General features: G+C 42.6%; 1 protein-coding gene across 1 annotated transcript in view; it reads right to left on the reverse strand.

Annotated features, from left to right (window-relative positions):
* LOC125715977 (germinal-center associated nuclear protein-like) overlaps positions 1 to 17,724 on the reverse strand; it is a 114,324-nt gene extending 96,600 nt beyond the window's left edge. The window contains exons 1-2 of the mRNA XM_048988160.1: positions 17,680 to 17,724; positions 16,623 to 16,696 (exon numbers count right to left, since the gene is read on the reverse strand). Of these exons, the coding sequence (XP_048844117.1) occupies positions 16,623 to 16,636 (14 nt within the window). The 5' untranslated portion in view covers positions 16,637 to 16,696; positions 17,680 to 17,724. The remainder of the gene's footprint in view (positions 1 to 16,622; positions 16,697 to 17,679) is intronic.
* Between the last annotated feature and the right edge of the window lie 2,240 nt (positions 17,725 to 19,964).

A 19,964-nucleotide genomic window follows, 5' to 3' on the forward strand; every position in this document is an offset into this window, starting at 1 on the left:
AGCAACAGTGATCCTTGAGGTGCTTGGCTATAAGATGAACAACAGCCGCAAGGAGCAGTATCCCCCATGGAAGAGAAGGTTAGAGGCTAAAATCAAGGCAGCACGGAGGGAAGTTAGCCAGCTATCGGAATTACAGAAAGGTGTGATGAAAAAAGAGGTACCTAAGAAGTATAACAAGCTGTCCATAGCTGAGGCCTTAGAAACTGCCAAGCAAAGACTCACAGCCTTGGCTACCCGTCTGAAGAGGTACACCAGAGATATAGAAGCCAGGAGAATAAACCGGACCTTCTCCACTGAACCATCCAAGGTGTACTCTCAGTGGCAGGGTAATAGCATGAAGATAGACCCACCAAGGCTGGAGACTGAGCAATATGGAAGATTGGAAGAGCATATGGGAGAAAGAGGCATCACATAACAACAATGCACAGTGGCTTGTGGAACTAAGAGCAGACCACAGCAACCTCCCTGAACAAGCCCCAGTAACCATCACATTGGCAGACATCCAAGAAAGAGTCTCAAACATGAAGAACTGGACAGCACCAGGTCCTGACATGATCCACGCCTACTGGCTAAAGAAGTTAACTGCACTCCATGAGCGCCTGGCAGCACAGATGAACCAGCTGCTAATGGATGGGACCCACCCGGAATGGCTGACCAAAGGTAGGACAGTCCTGATACCGAAGGACCCCCAGAAGGGACCGGTCCCATCCAACTACCGGCCAATAACCTGCCTCTGCACAACATGGAAGCTCCTATCAGGCATCATAGCGGCTAAGATGAATAGGCACATGGATCAATACATGAGCGGGACCCAGAAAGGAATTGGTAGAGATACCAGAGGAGCAAAACACCAGCTACTGGTAGATAGAGCAGTCACTCAAGACTGTAAGACCAGACATACCAACCTGAGCACCGCCTGGATTGATTACAAGAAAGCCTATGACTCAATGCCTCACACATGGATCCTAGAATGCTTGGAACTGTACAAGATCAACAGGACTCTAAGAGCCTTCATCAGGAATTCAGTGGGGCTGTGGAAAACAACTCTAGAGGCCAACTTCAAGCCAATAGCACAGGTTACCATTAAGTGCGGGATTTACCAAGGAGATGCCCTGTCCCCGCTGCTGTTCTGCATAGGCCTTAACCCTCTCAGCCAGATCATCAACAAGACTGGCTACGGATACCGACTACGGAATGGGGCGAACATCAGCCACCTCCTCTACATGGATGACATCAAGCTGTATGCCAAGAGTGAACGAGACATCGATTCACTGATCCACACCACCAGGATCTACAGCAATGACATCGGAATGTCATTCGGGCTGGATAAGTGTAGTCGAATGGTAACAAAGAGGGGGAAAGTAGTCAGAACCGAGGGGATCGTACTGCCAGAGGGCAACATAGCAGACATTGAGGATAGCTACAAGTACCTTGGAATCCCGCAGGCAAACGGGAACCATGAAGAGGCCACAAGGAAAGCAGCAACAACCAAATACCTGCAACGAGTAAGGCAAGTCCTGAGAAGTCAGCTGAATGGGAGGAACAAGATCCGGGCAATCAATACCTACGCCCTACCAGTCATCAGATACCCCGCTGGCGTTATAAGCTGGCCAAAGGAGGAGATGGAAGCCACTGACATCAAGACAAGGAAGCTCCTCACAATGCATGGCGGGTTTCACCCCAAATCCAGCACACTGAGACTATACACTAAGCGGAAAGAAGGAGGCAGAGGACTAGTGAGCGTCAAAGCCACTATCCAGGATGAAACATCGAAGATCCATGATTACATCAGGAAGATGGCCCCGACTGATGACGTGCTCAGTGAATACCTCAGGCAACAGAAACCCAAGAAGGAAGAGGAGCAAGAACAGGAACCATCATGGAAAGATAAACCCCTGCACGGCATGTACCACCGGCAGATAGAGGAAGTGGCTGACATTGAAAAATCCTACCAGTGGCTGGACAAAGCTGGACTGAAAGACAGCACAGAGGCATTAATCATGGCAGCACAGGAACAAGCTCTAAGTACAAGATCAATAGAGGCTGGGGTCTACCACACCAGGCAGGACCCCAGGTGCAGGCTGTGCAAAGATGCCCCCGAGACGATCCAGCACATAACAGCAGGGTGCAAGATGCTAGCAGGCAAGGCGTACATGGAACGCCATAACCAAGTGGCTGGCATAGTGTACAGGAACATCTGCGGGGAGTATGGGCTGGAAGTCCCAGGGTCAAGATGGGAGACACCTCCAAAGGTGGCTGAGAATGATAAGGCTAAGATCCTGTGGGACTTCCAGATAGAGACTGACAAACTGGTAATGGCTAACCAACCGGACATAGTAGTGGTGGACAAGCAGAGGAAGAAGGCCGTAGTGATAGACGTAGCAATCCCAAGCGATGGTAACATCAGGAAGAAGGAACATGAGAAGCTCGAGAAATACCAAGGGCTGAGAGAAGAGCTAGAAAAGATGTGGAAGGTGAAGGTAACAGTGGTCCCAGTGGTAATTGGAACACTCGGGGCAGTAACGCCCAAACTGGGAGAGTGGCTCCAACAGATTCCAGGAATGACATCTGAGATCTCTGCCCAGAAGAGCGCAATCCTAGGAACAGCTAAGATACTGCGCAGGACCCTCAAGCTCCCAGGCCTCTGGTAGAGGACCCGAGTTTGAAGGACAAAGACCGCCCACAGGAGGGCGAGTGGGGAATTTATTTTTTATATATATATATATATATATATATATATATATATATATAAAATATATATATAACCATTTATTTCCAGCTTGTCTGACTCATTCTGCTCCACGAAGGTCATCTCCTCTGCCAGCTTCCTCTAACACAGGGAGACCCTCTGCTTCTCTCTGATTGGTTCCCGCTTTCTACAGGAGGTCCAGTGCAGCTGAATGGTGATGATGGTGCAAATCAGATAAAACACACCAGTCCCAGCTTTCAGTACAGCATCCAGAACCTGCTCCCACCTGTCAGACATCAGTGTGTCTGTCAGTCACACGTATCACAATTAAACCTGAAGAACAGAAGAGTGAATCTATTCTGACTGAAGTAAAACCATCTTGATGATCAACAGCAGCACCGATAAGCCCAGTCCTACATGCAGAGCCAGCTGGACCAAAGAGCTGAATAAGAGGGTGGATTTGAACAGTAAAGTCTTACGTGCTTTATAGCAACACGGTACAGCCATCTGTACTACTGTATTACACAGGTTACATGTGAGGAACAGGAGACATTAACAAAGAGCATGAAAATAGCTAGAGATTATCACACAACATGTTACACTATTTTGTAAAAACAGGCCTGCAGTCGTTCCCCAGCAGCATAGGGCACAAGGCAAGGGCTCACCCTGGATGGGATGGGATCTCAAGTTTATTAATAATAAAATAAAATAAAAAATAATATCTTTTTCTCTTAAAATTAAAATGACAGTTTCCCATTACTGTGTGATCAGGTAAATGCTGCTAGCTGGATCCCCACACTACTGTAAATGCTGCTGAATGCTTACCTCAGTTTTTCATTATCCCCTCCTTCTTCCTCATGTGCAGAGAAAAGGAGAGCAGTGGAAACAGGAGAAAGGATCGTTAATAAAAAGCAGTGCTCTGTTAGTCAATAAAGACTAAGAAAAGGTCACTCTTGAAACTGAAATATAAATTATGAAAGGTATTCTACAGAGAAAATGATTAGATGGAGAACAATGAATTAGTGTCATGACCAAAGTATTCACATCCCACGGCACTGATAGTGAACAGGTGAGATAAATGATTTTATTAACATATTATAATGTATTTATTGTAGCAGGGTGGCACGGTGGTGCAGTGGTTTGCAATGTCACCTCACACCTCTGGCACGTGTGCTCAAGTCTCTACCAGAGTTCTGTGTGTGTGGAGTTTGCATGTTCTCCCCGTGTCATTGTGGGGTTTCCTCCAGGTACTCTGATTTCCCCCCACAGTCCAAAAACATGCTGAGGCTAATTGGAGTTGTCAAATTGCCGGTAGGTGTGCTTGTGCGAGAGAATGGAGTGTGAGTGTGTCCTGCAATGGGTTGGCACCCTGTCATGGGACGTACCCTGCCTTGCGCCCATAGGGACCCTGAATTAGACAAGCAGTTTCAGACAATGGATGGATGCAGCACTGGAACAGATATTACAGAGTACTACTGTAACTGTAACACTGGCCTACGCTGCAATGAAAAACCACCTACAGACATGTTAGTCAGTCTTCACACAATTAGACTGATCATAAACTAGAAGACACACATTCTATATTAGAGACACCAATTAGGCTGACTGTGTGTTTTTGGATTGTTGGAGGAAACCCACACAGCATGTAGAGAACATGCAAACTCCACACAGAAAGAGCAGAAGCCAGATTCAAACCCCTGAACATGGAGGTGTGAAGCAACAGCGCCACCTACTGGACCACCGTGCCACTATCATTGAAACAATAATCCCAATAAATAATTGTTTCACAACAGCTGATAAATATCCCCACAAAGAAGCACAAACCCCTTTGTGAGTGAAACTGCTGGGTTTCAAAAATAAAATAAAATGAGTATTTATCTATTTATATTCAAGCACAAAGGATTCACAGGCAGATTTAAATCAATTACTTACGTTTGACAGTTATATGAACTGGAATCTGCAGGTTTCCAGCAGCACACCAATGCCAGCCAGTGTCCTTCCTCTCCAGCCCACTCATTGTCACAATGAAGGTTTTATTTTCTGTTTCATCCCTGATCAGGACAGGCCTCCCATCCAAACTCGCTGATCTCTCCGATGCACAGGAACCCCCAATCTTACACCACATCCTATGTCTTTTGTTGTTTCCATAGTAACACTGACACTGTCTCCATCCACACCCGTCACCTCCTGTTTGTCCACTGACAGCCCTGGAGGACCTGAACACACAGGTAAAACACTCAAAGATTTGCATAGCAATGAAATGTTTATGAATATCATCAGCTCATTACAACATGCATATGTAAATGTTTGCCCAATAAACTGATATTTTTTAACATATTACTTATCATATTTAACCTCATGAAGTCACCCAATTTAGCTGACACTGTTACTTCTTCCAAGTCTCGTTTATCATATTGAATTAAATTAAAATGCAGATTTTTTTAATATTAAAACATTTTTTCCTTCAGTGTTTGCGTTAATGTCCTTCCTTCTTGACTCAATGACATGTTACATACTGTGCATCTCATTGGCTACAGTCTGCAGTACAGACATCTTCCCATGAGTGACTGACAGATTAACCCGATCAAAGAGGCTCCACTGATCTTCACACCACACCAGTACCGATCAGAGTCCTCAGCTGTCAGATTGTTGATGGTCACAGTGAAGACTCGCTAGTCAGGATCATCTCTGACTGACACTTTACCCTCCTGTGGAGAGTCAGTGTGTACTATGGGAGTACATGACCTCACATGATACCCTCTGCACCAGTATTTCACATGAGTTTTATATCTGTCACCATAGAAACATGGGATTGTAACAGATCATCCTTTCTGTACACAGACCCATTTCACTGTGGACACACTGTCAGCACCTGTGGGAAAAATAATTAGCTGAACAAGGATTTTCCACATCATGACATCTCTAAGTGATGATGCTTGGCTTGTATAATACTTATATTACGTCATGTGTAATTAACAGAACAGTGATGATGTATAAAAGGCAAAGACCATCATTTCACTATAAGAACAAGGAAAACAAAACTAGTGTCTGATCTTGGGAAGGGCTTGTCACTTGTCACTGTGTGGGATGGCCACACCCCTTCAGTACTATGACCTTACTTGTAAACATATCCAGTCCTGTGATACAGGCCCTCTCCTATTCCGTCTATACATGCTTCCTTTGGGCTCTCTTTGTGAATGTTATTATGTAAAATATCATTGCTATGCCAGTGATATGCAGCTCTATCTGCCATTAAAACCTGGATACTGCTGCTCTCTGATGGCCCTTTCTAACTGTCGGGAGGACATTAAGAACATGACAGCAATGACCTTCGTCTAGATTAATGAAAACAAGACAGAGGTAATGAGTTTTGGTCACTCAGGGTCTGTTCATGATCTCAGAGAACAATTAGGGCCTCATTCAGAAAACTTCCGGTCACATACTAAAAATCTTGGTTTCATCTTTGATTCATCATTGAGTCTGATAAACAAATAAATGCTGTTGTGAAGGGGTGTTTCTGTCAGCTCAATAGCCAGGCTTAAATCACACCTTTCAGCCAAAGACCTGGAGACAGTTACTCCTGCTTTTATCTTATCCCCATTGAATTACTAAAATTATATATATTATGCAACTTTGTCCAGTGTCTCTGGTTGTATTACGTATTTCATGGTTTTATTGTAGCTTTTCTATTTACAGCATTTTGGCACAACATGTATTGTTTGTTAATGTGCTTTTTAAACACAAATCACTTGACATGACATACAAAAAGCATTTCAATGTATGTTAGTTCAGCCATCTATCTTGCACATTCTTATTAAGTACAGGGTCAGTACAAGAAAGGGAGCGTGGAGCTGATCTGAGGCAGAACAGGGCTCAAGGCAGGGGAACACCCAGGACAGGATGCCAGTCTGTCACAGGGCAAACACTCACACACAGTCACTATGGGTACTTTTAGAGGCACCAATTCACCTGAACCACGTGTATTTGGACTGCGGGAGGAAACCAGAGAACTGAGAGGAATCCAACGTGGATACAGGGAGACCATGCAAACTGCCCATGTAACACCCTGAATAAAGGGGAAATGTAAATAAACACATCCAGGCACGACGCTTCCTCCGTGGTAGCATTACTGAGAATGAGGCATCGCGCTGAAAGTTTCCCCTTTCCGGCCTCCGCAGACATAATTAATCAACCCGTTGTGAGCTGAAAGGCTCAACAGGTAAACCGCAAGTTAAATATGGATGTAAAGGCAGGTATCATTTTTTTTCTTTAAAAGCTTTTAACCCCGTCAGCCCATTTTTAACGTTTTAACTTTTCTCAGAGCTTTGGCATTTTAACCTTTTTTAAATAAGGCTTTGTTTTTATCAGACATTTTATATTTGTAATTATGAATTTATTAATGTATTAATAAATGAATTCTGCTTTCCTCAATGACTGTTTTATTTCTTCAAAACTACTGTGATACAGCTTTCAAATAAAAATTAATCTATCACACCCACAGAGAGCTGGGCCGGATATCGAAACCACAAGCCCAGCTAGAGGTTAACTTGCTCTCCAAACCTGCTGCAGAGTGAAAGGCAACCAGGTCTAGTCTCAACCCCTGAGGCTGATCGTGACCGCTGATCTGGACCCCCTTGCCTTCTCACTGTGGATCTTCAATTCCACGTCACTCATCCCCCTCCCTCTGAGCCTCAACACCTACATCTAGCAGAAAACAGCAGTATTACCATTATTTTGCAATTATTATACTTTTAACATCACATCTGTCTGTGACAGACAGTTTGACCCAAGACCAAGCTACGCCCTGCCCTTAGTACCCCAGTTGACATCCCTGGTGGATCATTTCATCCTATGCCTATGCAAGGAGGGACGTGATGATGAAACTCCTCCATCTGTTACCAAAGAACAAGGGATAAGTTCTTTTCCTAACTTCGCTGGGTGTTTCACTGTGGGAGATAGACGGCTCCCAGAATGCACTGCTGTATCCCGAATCAGGAAACTATAAACACCCAAAAGTTGATTCTTACACCAGTTCTGAGGGGTTATGTCGTGGTTTTTCTCCTTCCCCGCCAAATCAGAAGTCAGAGGGCCGCTTGTGTAGTATCCAGAATTCAGTCTTTATTGCAACAATAAAGTTACAACCAAGGCTGGACACGTAAAGTGTGTCCAGTACTGTTTTACACCAAGTTCTTATCATTCTCATTCTCTTCTTATCTCGTCACTTAAGCATCATCATTCCTTCATCCATTCACAATCATTGTTTTTTCCCTTAATCCACACCCCTAGGTGATAAGTTTGTCCATCATTTCTTTTACCGTTTGGTCTCTCGGCTGAACATAATGGTGGCGCGAGCAGCTCCACTTGGTTTTTTAAAAATGCTCAGCCGTGAACTTCTGGTGAACTCAGGTGAATCCCTTCCTTCAGTAGTAAACCTTGGCAGTTTCAGCCTGTTACACATTGTCTAACTAGAAGGTTGATAATATATTTGTCCTTTAACATAGTGATAAAATATACGCTAATAAATGTGAATATTCATAGATTCAGGACTAACAAAGTAACAAACAGAAACTCAGACTAACAAAAGGTGCAAATACATACTCAGTTGATTACATTGTGTTGATTACATTATAATGTTTACATTGTAAACATAATATCATGGATATTTGGCATACTTTTTAATAATATTATAATACTTGTATTCTACGTTATATAGTGCTAAATAATATTCCATATATTTCCCCCACACACACCTTCGGGGTCCATGGCAGGCATGGCTCACAAACTACTAACACTGAGAATCAACCAACAGCAGCACAGGGGGTACATCAGGAAGGGAGGGGAGGATCACCATAAAATGACCTCCCATGAATATATTGCATGTATAGCAGGACTACAAAATCTATTACAAACCCAATACAAAAACAGATATATCTAATACAAAGATAAGTAAAAGGTTAACTAATAACATTGCATACTACTATAACGGACAGTCTGTCATAATCAGAAAATCCCAGATGTCATGGGAGGCAGGCATGCTGCAGGTCTCCCGCCCGGAGTATTCACACACGGTACGGCCGAACTTCAGCTATGGGCAGGACTGCATCCAAGGTGTCTATGTCGCCATCCGTTTCCGTGTTGGTCCAGGAGGATGCCGCTCCAAACGGTCCTCCCACCACTCTAGGCATTGCAGCTATAGTCGTCTGCCGGGACAGTGCTCTGCCCACTAGGGAGCGAACAAGAGGAACTACACAACAAAAGATTAGTAGCAGAGCAAAAATGAGCACAGCACCCACATAGAGTGCTTTCATAAGGGCTTGCTGCCAATTTCCCCACATATCATACCACCAGTCAAACAACCCATCATGTTGTCCTGCATTACTTGCCATCTCATCCTGTAACCCCGGCAACTTTCTCATAGCCTCAGTAAAGGAACCATCCGGGGCTGTATTATTAAAAATAAACGTACAGCACTGATCCCCGAACAGCACACACACTCCCCCTTTTTCTGCCAGGAGCCAATCCAGGGCTATCCTGTTCTGCCAGGCCATCAGACTGGTGGCCTGAAGCTGCTCCCCCAGAGATGCGAGTGCCTCCTGAGTATAGTTGGTAAACCTCTGCTGATTATAGTACAAATAATTTATCCATTCCACATTTTTGTTAATAGTAGGCCAAATCAATATCGATTCGAAACCAGCAGCTATCTCACTTCTCACCTTATATTTCTCTGGAATGCCCCTTGGCTGGCCAATTGCATCTATATATACATTGGGATGATTCTCGTAATTTGCAACAAATCTGCGGGACCTAGACGGTCGTCTTCTAGAATATATATCCACCTTGCTGACTAACATTATCCTAGCGCAGAGGCCTCCCCAATTATAGGGAAGAGTAGGCCTCAATCCGCCCTCCTTACCACACAGCCACCACACATCTGCCAGGGGCACACTCTGGTTTTCTAGCGCATCCAGCAGAACACGTGATAGTTCTCCGTTCTGTAATCAGGGACCTTTCACATTCCAAACAGTTCCACATATTCCCCAGAAGATGCCTACCTCCTCTGGCCTATCATTTGTAAAACACTCATAAATAAGTCCCTTGAAAAAACTCAATTTGTTCACCATAATATCTTGCTGTCCCCCTTCCCAGGGCTTAAACTGCCCACAATGCTTTTCCATCCTGTACGCATATTTAGAATTTCCCTGATATATCAGACACTGATATGGGCAGTATGGTATGCGCTCTGACTGGTTAGATATGGGTCTGCAGTCTTTCTCAGGGGCCTGCCCCTCCTGACACAGACTCTTCCAGAATCTTATAATCCTCTCCATTTCCCATTCTTCACACTGTTTATTAGTGTATGGGAATGGGACTACTCTAACTGAAGGGTCAGGACCTGCACACAACACACACCCCTCCTGCCCTAATGAAGTGGCAGTATACTTAGCCTATTTATACCACCAATTTCCAAGCATACGTTTTGCTAACCCATCCAGGTCAACTTCATCCCGGGTATATTCTACAATTTGCTCACTCTCCTCACACCCATATCTCCTCCCTATCTCTCCGCTTTCGCTCATTGTTATCTGAGAGGTTATTCAGCATAAAAGGACAAGGCTGAATCAGTGAAGTCAATTGTTCTGAACTCACCTGACCTGTGGTCCTGCTGTGCCCCCAGACCTGAAGGGCCGGATATATCATTAGCATCACCAATATCATCGCTGTCAGCCCTACCAGAACCCACAGCTTCGTGTCCTGTCTGGAGTGGCTGGTCTGCTTGCGACGCTCCCTCTTGACCCTCAGTCTGCTCTGAACCTGAAACTGGCTCCTCTCCAAGCTGTGGAGCTCCTCTGGGACCTCCATCAGGGCCATCTGAGTCAAGGGCAGCTGCATCCTCTGTGTCGTTTTCAGTGACTATCTGCCTTTCGTGCAGTACTCTAGTGCAGTGGTTCAAATGATACCACGTGTTACTCCCTTCTACCTGTACTGCTAAAATGTTAATTTACATTATTATAATCAAAATATTATATTATATATCAAAATATTGTTTTAGTTTTGTAATGGATGCAATTTAAGTTTTAACAATAGCAGTCAGTGGTCAGAGACTTTTGCACAGTGTCAGTAAAGTAGAACAAGTTTATCCACAATTTCTACAGATTCAAATGAAATAATAAATTGATCATAACTTACAACTTGGAAGCCATTCTTGAGAAGTTGTTCAACAAAAGATGAAATCTTCAACAGAATCTGGAGCTCTTGTCTCGCTGGAAGCAGAGGTAGAGTGACTTTACATGTGCAGGTCTCCTCTTAATATACCATTCTGACCGCGTCCCCCACCTCCGCCCCCCGTAGCCCCGCACTTCAGTGTCACTGTGAAGGACACCTTGAAATTCAAATGTGAAAGAAAGTAACTTTTAAAAATGATGAGAACTGAATTTATATTTCTAAATAAAGTGATAAATCGATAGTGCAGTTGTAAAACTTCTGCACGACTTCGCCACCACATCACATTTCCATCCATCCATCCATTTTCCAAACCACTTATCCTATTGGGTCGCGGGGGGTCCGGATGCTAAGTTATGTTGCTGCTCATATACATTTGATTTATGTCTGTCTTTGCCATTTAAAGACCATGTTGTGACTCGGGCAACTTTAATATAAACTACTGGAGCTGAAATATTCTCAGTTTTACAATCCCTTGATTAATATGGAAGATCGTAATTTAATATAAACAGAATGGTAATAATGAAAGTTTGCTTTCTTGTCACAGTAACCTACCGCAACGCACCGCATACCATCGGAAGGCTACTGCGATTCTGAGCAACATTGGCAATATGATCCACTTTTTTCGCCGCTATTACCCTGAAATTTCTGACTGAAATCGCTACCCCGCTCTAACGCACACTCGGACTCACCCACTCTTCGCAGCGAGCCAGCCTTAAAGGGCCCGGATCGCATTACAGATTGTAATACAGATTGTTCTAATCCGTACTGTTCTGACACAGGCAATACATAAAGTGACTACTCATATTAGCAGGAGGATAGGCTGAGTGTATAATGTTCCTAATATTTTGGTGTATTGCTCTTCATGCAATGGGGCTATCGGCATTACTGGTTGTAAAAAATAATAATGATAATTATAATAAAATTTTTGGTACATTTATCTGACTCAATCTTTTTTTTTTACGTATATGTGATCTCAGCGCAATTGTTGTGTTATTATTGGAAACTTCGACGCGTTTCGTACCGCTGGCACGAGTCCGGCTGCTTCGTTTCAAAATGTTTAATGTAGAACAGCGCCATGAACGCAAATGTTAAAAGACATTATGTCAGGACTTTCACTGAAGGCAGCAGAGCATCATATGCTACTATGTAGAAAAACGTCAGCTTGGAAGCCAAGGCTGGACTTAACCTACTCCTTAGGGTTCAACTGGAAACTTCCCCATGGCCGAGCGGTCTCAGACTCCAAACACAATATAAATGGCCTTCCAAAGTAAGGGGTATTCTGTTCTCCGAAGTAAGCCGTGGGTTCGAATCCCACTTCCGACAAAAGTTCTTCAATCACTACAGCAGCAACTGCTTGGCTCTAATTGCTTTGTTTTATTTTTGCGTTTCATGCAAAACTACATAACACTTAAAGACACTTCCGGCATGTAAATGGAGAACGAAATTATAGTTATACCGAATCTCCTACACACAATACCAAGGTTACCAACTTTGCTCAGCTGACCGGAGTCAGACGTTCAATTCGCCACAAGTCTGCACACCCAGACACACGGATATAAAACCTATGTAACAGTTGTGTTACCTTTTAAATAGTCTGTAGGTTTTGCAAACTATTCCAACGCCTTTGGTGTCGCTGATTTTACGTTTATACTAGTGTAAAATAAACTTGCCGTAAGATTTCTTTGCGCCAGCCTGAGAGTCTGAAAACACGTCACACCAGATGCATGAGAGATGGAAACCTGGAATATTCAGTCGCTCCGTTTCAAAATGTTTAATGTAGAACAGCGCCATGAACGCAAATGTCAAAAGAAAAATTAAGCGTGTTGTGATTTATTGTGTTATTTGTGAGACTTTATTTAGTTTTAAGTGGACTGATTTTCAAGCATGTGCAACAAGCAATGACAGATATTGACGTTAGTTTCACACATTCAAAAATATTCAGTAACTGCGTTGCTGCTGACATTTGCGTTTGGTTTATACTTTCATAAGGTTTTCGAATTTTTAACCAATATGTTTTGTTTTGCCATTTCCAAATATATGTGTTATTCTAACATCCGGAATACTGCACGTATGGTAGATGTTCATGGACGTGGATGGTACTCACACAAAGGATGTGAGGACCGACTTCAGATAGCATATCTCGGGGGGGCCAATAGTACTATTGGCACACGTTTCCCTTCGTATCAAAACATGGGTTAGTATGACGTGTTCGTAGTGAGCATATATATCCTCTATCAATTTTATCACAATCTCGTATATCATACCTTTTGTTAGTATAGGTATCTAGCTATTCTCCCTTTACCTGTAGAGTCCATTAATCACGGCGGGGGTTGCGGAAAATAAGGAGGACGCTATAGCGGATCAGTCCAATATTTCTCTTCTCCGTCAACTCCGGGAGAGAGAGCAACAGGACAGAGACAAAAAAATCCAAAATCGAGGTAGTGAAAACAGACAGGTGGTCAGGCGATCGGCATCGGCAGTGAGAGGGCTAGGCTATAAGCAAAGGTCGGAAGAGGCAGAACAGAGGTGGAGACAGGTCAGGGAATAAACGCTGGAACTTAGCACGGAGGGCTGAAGACCGGCAGGTGTGCCAGACACGAATAAAAAGGCTCGCCGATTACCCCGACGGGCATCAGCTGGTAGAGGAGGGCAAACGGTAAGCGGTCCTGCCGGTTCTCGGGACCGGTGTAGAAGCGCTACGGCCGCTGCTCAACTCCCTCCTAGGGAAACCGGCGGGGGTGTGGCGGGGGTGTGGCAGGGGAGTCCCGCGTGACATCATAGGGGCTTCCCCTGGGCGATCCACGACACCATTATGCCCCTCCAGCTATTATGGGCAACCCGTGGAATCTACATTGAGCTTGGTGTGTAGTTACATTATACATTCCCCAGTGCGTAAAGTATCATTACATTGAGGTATTTCAGGCTTTAGATGTAACCACATAGTAGAACTAATACTCCACAGTTGCTTCCAAGCACTATGATTAGATGTCAATAACATTCGTTGAACATTATTTCGTTGTATTTTGGCATTTAACATAGCCATAGTACATGCAGTCCAATTCATCCATCGAGTTCGGTCACAGCCACTTGAGGGGGCACTCCGGCAGACGCAAGGATGTTCTTCCCCCTATAACACCCCCTGCAGAAGTACATCTCATTTCCATTAGTAGGGGCCAGTTCAGCATGGTTGGTTTGCTGGACAGGTGAAGTTGTCTTGCTGTCGATCTTGTATGCTGCTTCTCCATCCAATCCTAAAAGTGGAAGTGTGCTCCAGCTCGGTCATTGGGACTGTATCATAGCCGAAGGCTGTCAGCAGCATTGGCCACGCCGTCCACCAGGGCCATTGCGCCATCCTTCACGCATAAAGAAGAACTGACATCCACATTACTGTAGTTTTCTCATAAATAACATTTATTAGCTGGGATACGTCACCAACTTTCGGCGCCTGGCTTCATAACGGCCACAGTGTTATCTTGTCCCACTGTTTCTATAAGGAAACATTCCAATTATTCCTCTTTCTGGATCTATTTTTCTAAATGAATTGTGAAGGGAAAGGAAAATATGTAAAGGAGGCCAAACTAACACTGCAATCTGGAGTAATGTATTTTATTCTTTTTATAATAATGGATTAAGTTTAGCTTCCTTACACTCTCTCTGTACCTCTGTTTCTAATGCGGGTTTACGTGAAGAGTTGTACTGTATTTAATCTAACTACAGCTAGATCAGTACCAGAGATATAAACACTGGATGTCGCGTTGAATACAGCCGTCTATGGGAGCGAATGCGTCAACAGAGCCGCCATCTTGGGACGGGGTAGAGCTCCTTTTAAATGAATGAACGTCTATCAGGGACAAGCTGGCATTCAGAAATAAAGAACCATAAATGGGCAAATTTGAGAAGCGATTTTTATTGTCTTGGTTCATTATAAATGTCAGACATGTATTTACGACCGAGCCACGAGTAAATCGACAGAGAAGCGGGTTTTCTTAACACAGCCTACTTTTATGTTCAAAATGTAATGCACATATAGGTATTTTTTCATTCTTCCATTCGAAATAAACATACACTACTCTCCTACTACATGCAGAACAATGCAAATACAAAACACAACAAAAAAGGCCAGCAATGTTAGCTGAAAGACCCTGGTAATCTCCATGATAAGCCCCATTGCGTTACCACTCATGCATTTATGCAGGCCGGCCCGTGGCATTGGCAATATAGGCAAATGCTAAGGGCGCCATTCATCCAGGGGGTGCCACAAACGGAGGAAGAAAAAAGTGTAACATTCCACTATTCTTAAAGCTAGTTGGTATTAATGCGTCTTAATATGAAAAGAACAAGCCCACATGAATTTACCTGCTTAGCAAAGCCTATTAAGTAATAATAATAATAATAATAATGATGATGATGATGATGATGATGATACGTAACTTTCCTATGTGCCGCCCCCCCTTGTAACCTCCCTCAATAACGAACACAAGTTGATCTCTGATCACGGGCATTTATTCACATATCTATCAGGTCGCGCATGCCGTGAGAACTAGATAAAATAAAGCACATACATCAAAAAATGAATCAGTAAAAACACAGGCATTTTCCTAAAAATAACCAAACACAAACCTAAATAGGCTACAGCTTGCTCACGCCATTAACTTATGACTGCAGCTCATACAATAACTCCAATATCCATGAATATTGACGTTATAACTTAAAACACTTTCTCAGCCGCATAACAAATGCTGCACTTATAACTGAGCAAAACGAAAATGTTACCAGCAAAACTGACCAGACCTAAACCCAAACGCAACATTAGTTCCGCTATAGTTTCCCTACGCCTGGGGGGGGGGTGCCGGCGCTGATGCTCGCCTAGGGCGCCTCATCAGCTAGGACCGTTACTGCATTTAAGCATTTAGCAGACGCCTTTATCCAAAGCAACGGGCATTTGTATAGACTTGTAGAGAACTATAGACAATGAACTGTACACAATACATTTTCCAGACAAGGAAAATACTTTATTTTTTTTTTACATTTACGGTAATATGAAAGATGAACATCCATTTACCTCCTTTTTGGAAAAATAACTATAGACAGGGCAGGTCTATACACACAGGCATCTTGTATATATTTGTCAAGAACTATAGCCAATGAACTGCAATATATACTGGTGTCAGTACAGAAGCTGTGTCTTTCCTGTGACGTGGGGGTGGGAAGACAGAGGCTCTGTGTCTAGTATTTAGTATCCTTATAACAGTACTATTTTACACAGTTTCTTCCTCAAACTGCTGGTCTGTAGTTGGAGAGTATGTACTTTTGCCACATGGTCTTCTCTCAACTTGTGAAAGCAAGACAAGTGAAATTAAATTGAAGTGATGGTTGCCAATGCCATCTTGAGTTTCAGCAATGTGATCACAAAGATTAAATATATCCTGAAAACCTACATCTGCTTTCACAACCCTGTTCAACAGAGACTGGATGTTGGAGGCTTGTCTGATGCACTGCTCAGCTGAGCCAATCGCCTTTAATTAATTTAATTAATTAAATTAAACTTAAGTTGCTTCAAAATATTGTTTTAGTTTTGTAATGGATGCAATTTAAGTTTTAACAATAGCAGTCAGTGGTCAGAGACTTTTGCACAGTGTCAGTAAAGTAGAACAAGTTTATCCACAATTTCTACAGATTCAAATGAAATAATAAATTGATCATAACTTACAACTTGGAAGCCATTCTTGAGAAGTTGTTCAACAAAAGATGAAATCTTCAACAGAATCTGGAGCTCTTGTCTCGCTGGAAGCAGAGGTAGAGTGACTTTACATGTGCAGGTCTCCTCTTAATATACCATTCTGACCGCGTCCCCCACCTCCGCCCCCCGTAGCCCCGCACTTCAGTGTCACTGTGAGGGACACCTTGAAATTCAAATGTGAAAGAAAGTAACTTTTAAAAATGATGAGAACTGAATTTATATTTCTAAATAAAGTGATAAATCGATAGTGCAGTTGTAAAACTTCTGCACGACTTCGCCACCACATCACATTTCCATCCATCCATCCATTTTCCAAACCGCTTATCCTATTGGGTCGCGGGGGGTCCGGATGCTAAGTTATGTTGCTGCTCATATACATTTGATTTATGTCTGTCTTTGCCATTTAAAGACCATGTTGTGACTCGGGCAACTTTAATATAAACTACTGGAGCTGAAATATTCTCAGTTTTACAATCCCTTGATTAATATGGAAGATCGTAATTTAATATAAACAGAATGGTAATAATGAAAGTTTGCTTTCTTGTCACAGTAACCTACCGCAACGCACCGCATACCATCGGAAGGCTACTGCGATTCTGAGCAACATTGGCAATATGATCCACTTTTTTCGCCGCTATTACCCTGAAATTTCTGACTGAAATCGCTACCCCGCTCTAACGCACACTCGGACTCACCCACTCTTCGCAGCGAGCCAGCCTTAAAGGGCCCGGATCGCATTACAGATTGTAATACAGATTGTTCTAATCCGTACTGTTCTGACACAGGCAATACATAAAGTGACTACTCATATTAGCAGGAGGATAGGCTGAGTGTATAATGTTCCTAATATTTTGGTGTATTGCTCTTCATGCAATGGGGCTATCGGCATTACTGGTTGTAAAAAATAATAATGATAATTATAATAAAATTTTTGGTACATTTATCTGACTCAATCTTTTTTTTTTACGTATATGTGATCTCAGCGCAATTGTTGTGTTATTATTGGAAACTTCGACGCGTTTCGTACCGCTGGCACGAGTCCGGCTGCTTCGTTTCAAAATGTTTAATGTAGAACAGCGCCATGAACGCAAATGTTAAAAGACATTATGTCAGGACTTTCACTGAAGGCAGCAGAGCATCATATGCTACTATGTAGAAAAACGTCAGCTTGGAAGCCAAGGCTGGACTTAACCTACTCCTTAGGGTTCAACTGGAAACTTCCCCATGGCCGAGCGGTCTCAGACTCCAAACACAATATAAATGGCCTTCCAAAGTAAGGGGTATTCTGTTCTCCGAAGTAAGCCGTGGGTTCGAATCCCACTTCCGACAAAAGTTCTTCAATCACTACAGCAGCAACTGCTTGGCTCTAATTGCTTTGTTTTATTTTTGCGTTTCATGCAAAACTACATAACACTTAAAGACACTTCCGGCATGTAAATGGAGAACGAAATTATAGTTATACCGAATCTCCTACACACAATACCAAGGTTACCAACTTTGCTCAGCTGACCGGAGTCAGACGTTCAATTCCCGTAAGATTTCTTTGCGCCAGCCTGAGAGTCTGAAAACACGTCACACCAGATGCATGAGAGATGGAAACCTGGGATATTCAGTCGAATTAGATCAAATATGATGCTAAGTTAGTACTAAGTTAAAATATGTTCCGGACTTGTAACATGCACCCATGATTTGGAACAGTCAGCAGGCTGTCTCTGGCCACGCCCCCTACACTCGGTCCGGCCCCTGGCTTTTCCTGAATTCTGATTTCTTTAGATAAAAGGCGGTGAAAACGATCGTTTCTATTTATGCAAACTCATAAAACGTTAATATATATCAACTATACTGTTAAAATACAGATAACATGCAAATAAAATTGCTCGCGGATCTTAAAACGGTTTGTTACTTAATACTCAGGCGCATGTTAATATTGATTGAAAAGTTCAAAACAACAGACATGAACTTGGCACTTGTTACATTATAAGTGTGTATCAGATGTATAGTAACACTCCGGAGCCCCTGTTTCTCTATATCTCTGCATCTGAAAATTAGATCAATAACCTATATACTTTTGTCCAATATTGTCGGTGCCAGCCCTGAAATTAGCCAGAGCTTATTAGCGGGATAACGTTACATCATGTATTATTCTGTGGGAAACGAAAGATCGATACGCTGGCCAGATGTAATAAGAATCATAAACATGTCGCAGGTCGTAAGTAACGTAAAATATAAATAAAAGGCTTTGATCCATTTTGATCAATTGATCCCCCAAATAACTAATACATTAACTAGCAAAGTGATCGACTTATTTATCCTCCGTTGTTTCAGCGTGGCGGTGCAATTATATGTGGAGTTTAAGCTACGAGCTTAAAGTTCCTGTTGTGCCGTGTGACACATGAAAGTGACTAGGAGCTACAAAAGGTATAAGCATGACAGCCCAGGGACTTGTAAACCGGGATCAGGTTCCGTAACTTCGCTGTGAAAGCGCCTTACATATGGAATCAGATTTGTGCCAATATTATCAAGAATTTTTTTTTCCACATCAAGCAAAAACAAGGCTTCGAGAAGAAAATAAACTAACTGAAGCAAAAGAAATGTCATCTCAAAAGTAAAATTTATAACTTACATGGAATATTATTTAGCACTATATAACGTAGAATACACGTACTATGATGTTATTAAAAAGTATGCCAAATATCCATGATGTAATCATTACAATGTAAACATTATAATGTAATCAACACAATGTAATCAACTGAGTATGTATTTGCACCTTTTGTTAGTCTGAGATTCTGTTAGCTACTTTATGTTAGTCCTGAATCTATGAATATTCACTTTTATTAACGTATATTTTATCACTATGTTAAAGGACAAATATATTATCGACCTTTTCGTTAGACAATGTGTAAAAGGCTGAAACTGCCTAGGTTTACTACTGAAGGAAGGGATTCGCCTGAGTTCACCAGAAGTTCACGGCTGAGCATTTTTAAAAAACCAAGTGGAGCTGCTCGCGCCACCATTATGTTCAGCCGAGAGACCAAACAGTAAAAGAAATGATGGACTAACTTTTCACCTAGGGGTGTGGATTAAGGGAAAAAACAATTATTGTGAATGGCTGAAGGAATGATGATGCTTAAGTGACGAGATATTGTTAAATGATAAGAACTTATATAGAAATTGGTGTAAAACAGCCTTGGTTGTAACTTCATTGTTGCAATAAAGACTGAATTCTGGATACTGCACAAGCAGACCTCTGACTTCTGATTTGGCTGGGAAGGAAAAAAAAACACGACATAAATTGGCGTCACGAACAGG

The sequence above is a fragment of the Brienomyrus brachyistius genome, chromosome 20 (genome assembly GCF_023856365.1).
Source record: "Brienomyrus brachyistius isolate T26 chromosome 20, BBRACH_0.4, whole genome shotgun sequence".
Taxonomy (NCBI): Eukaryota; Metazoa; Chordata; class Actinopteri; order Osteoglossiformes; family Mormyridae; genus Brienomyrus; species Brienomyrus brachyistius.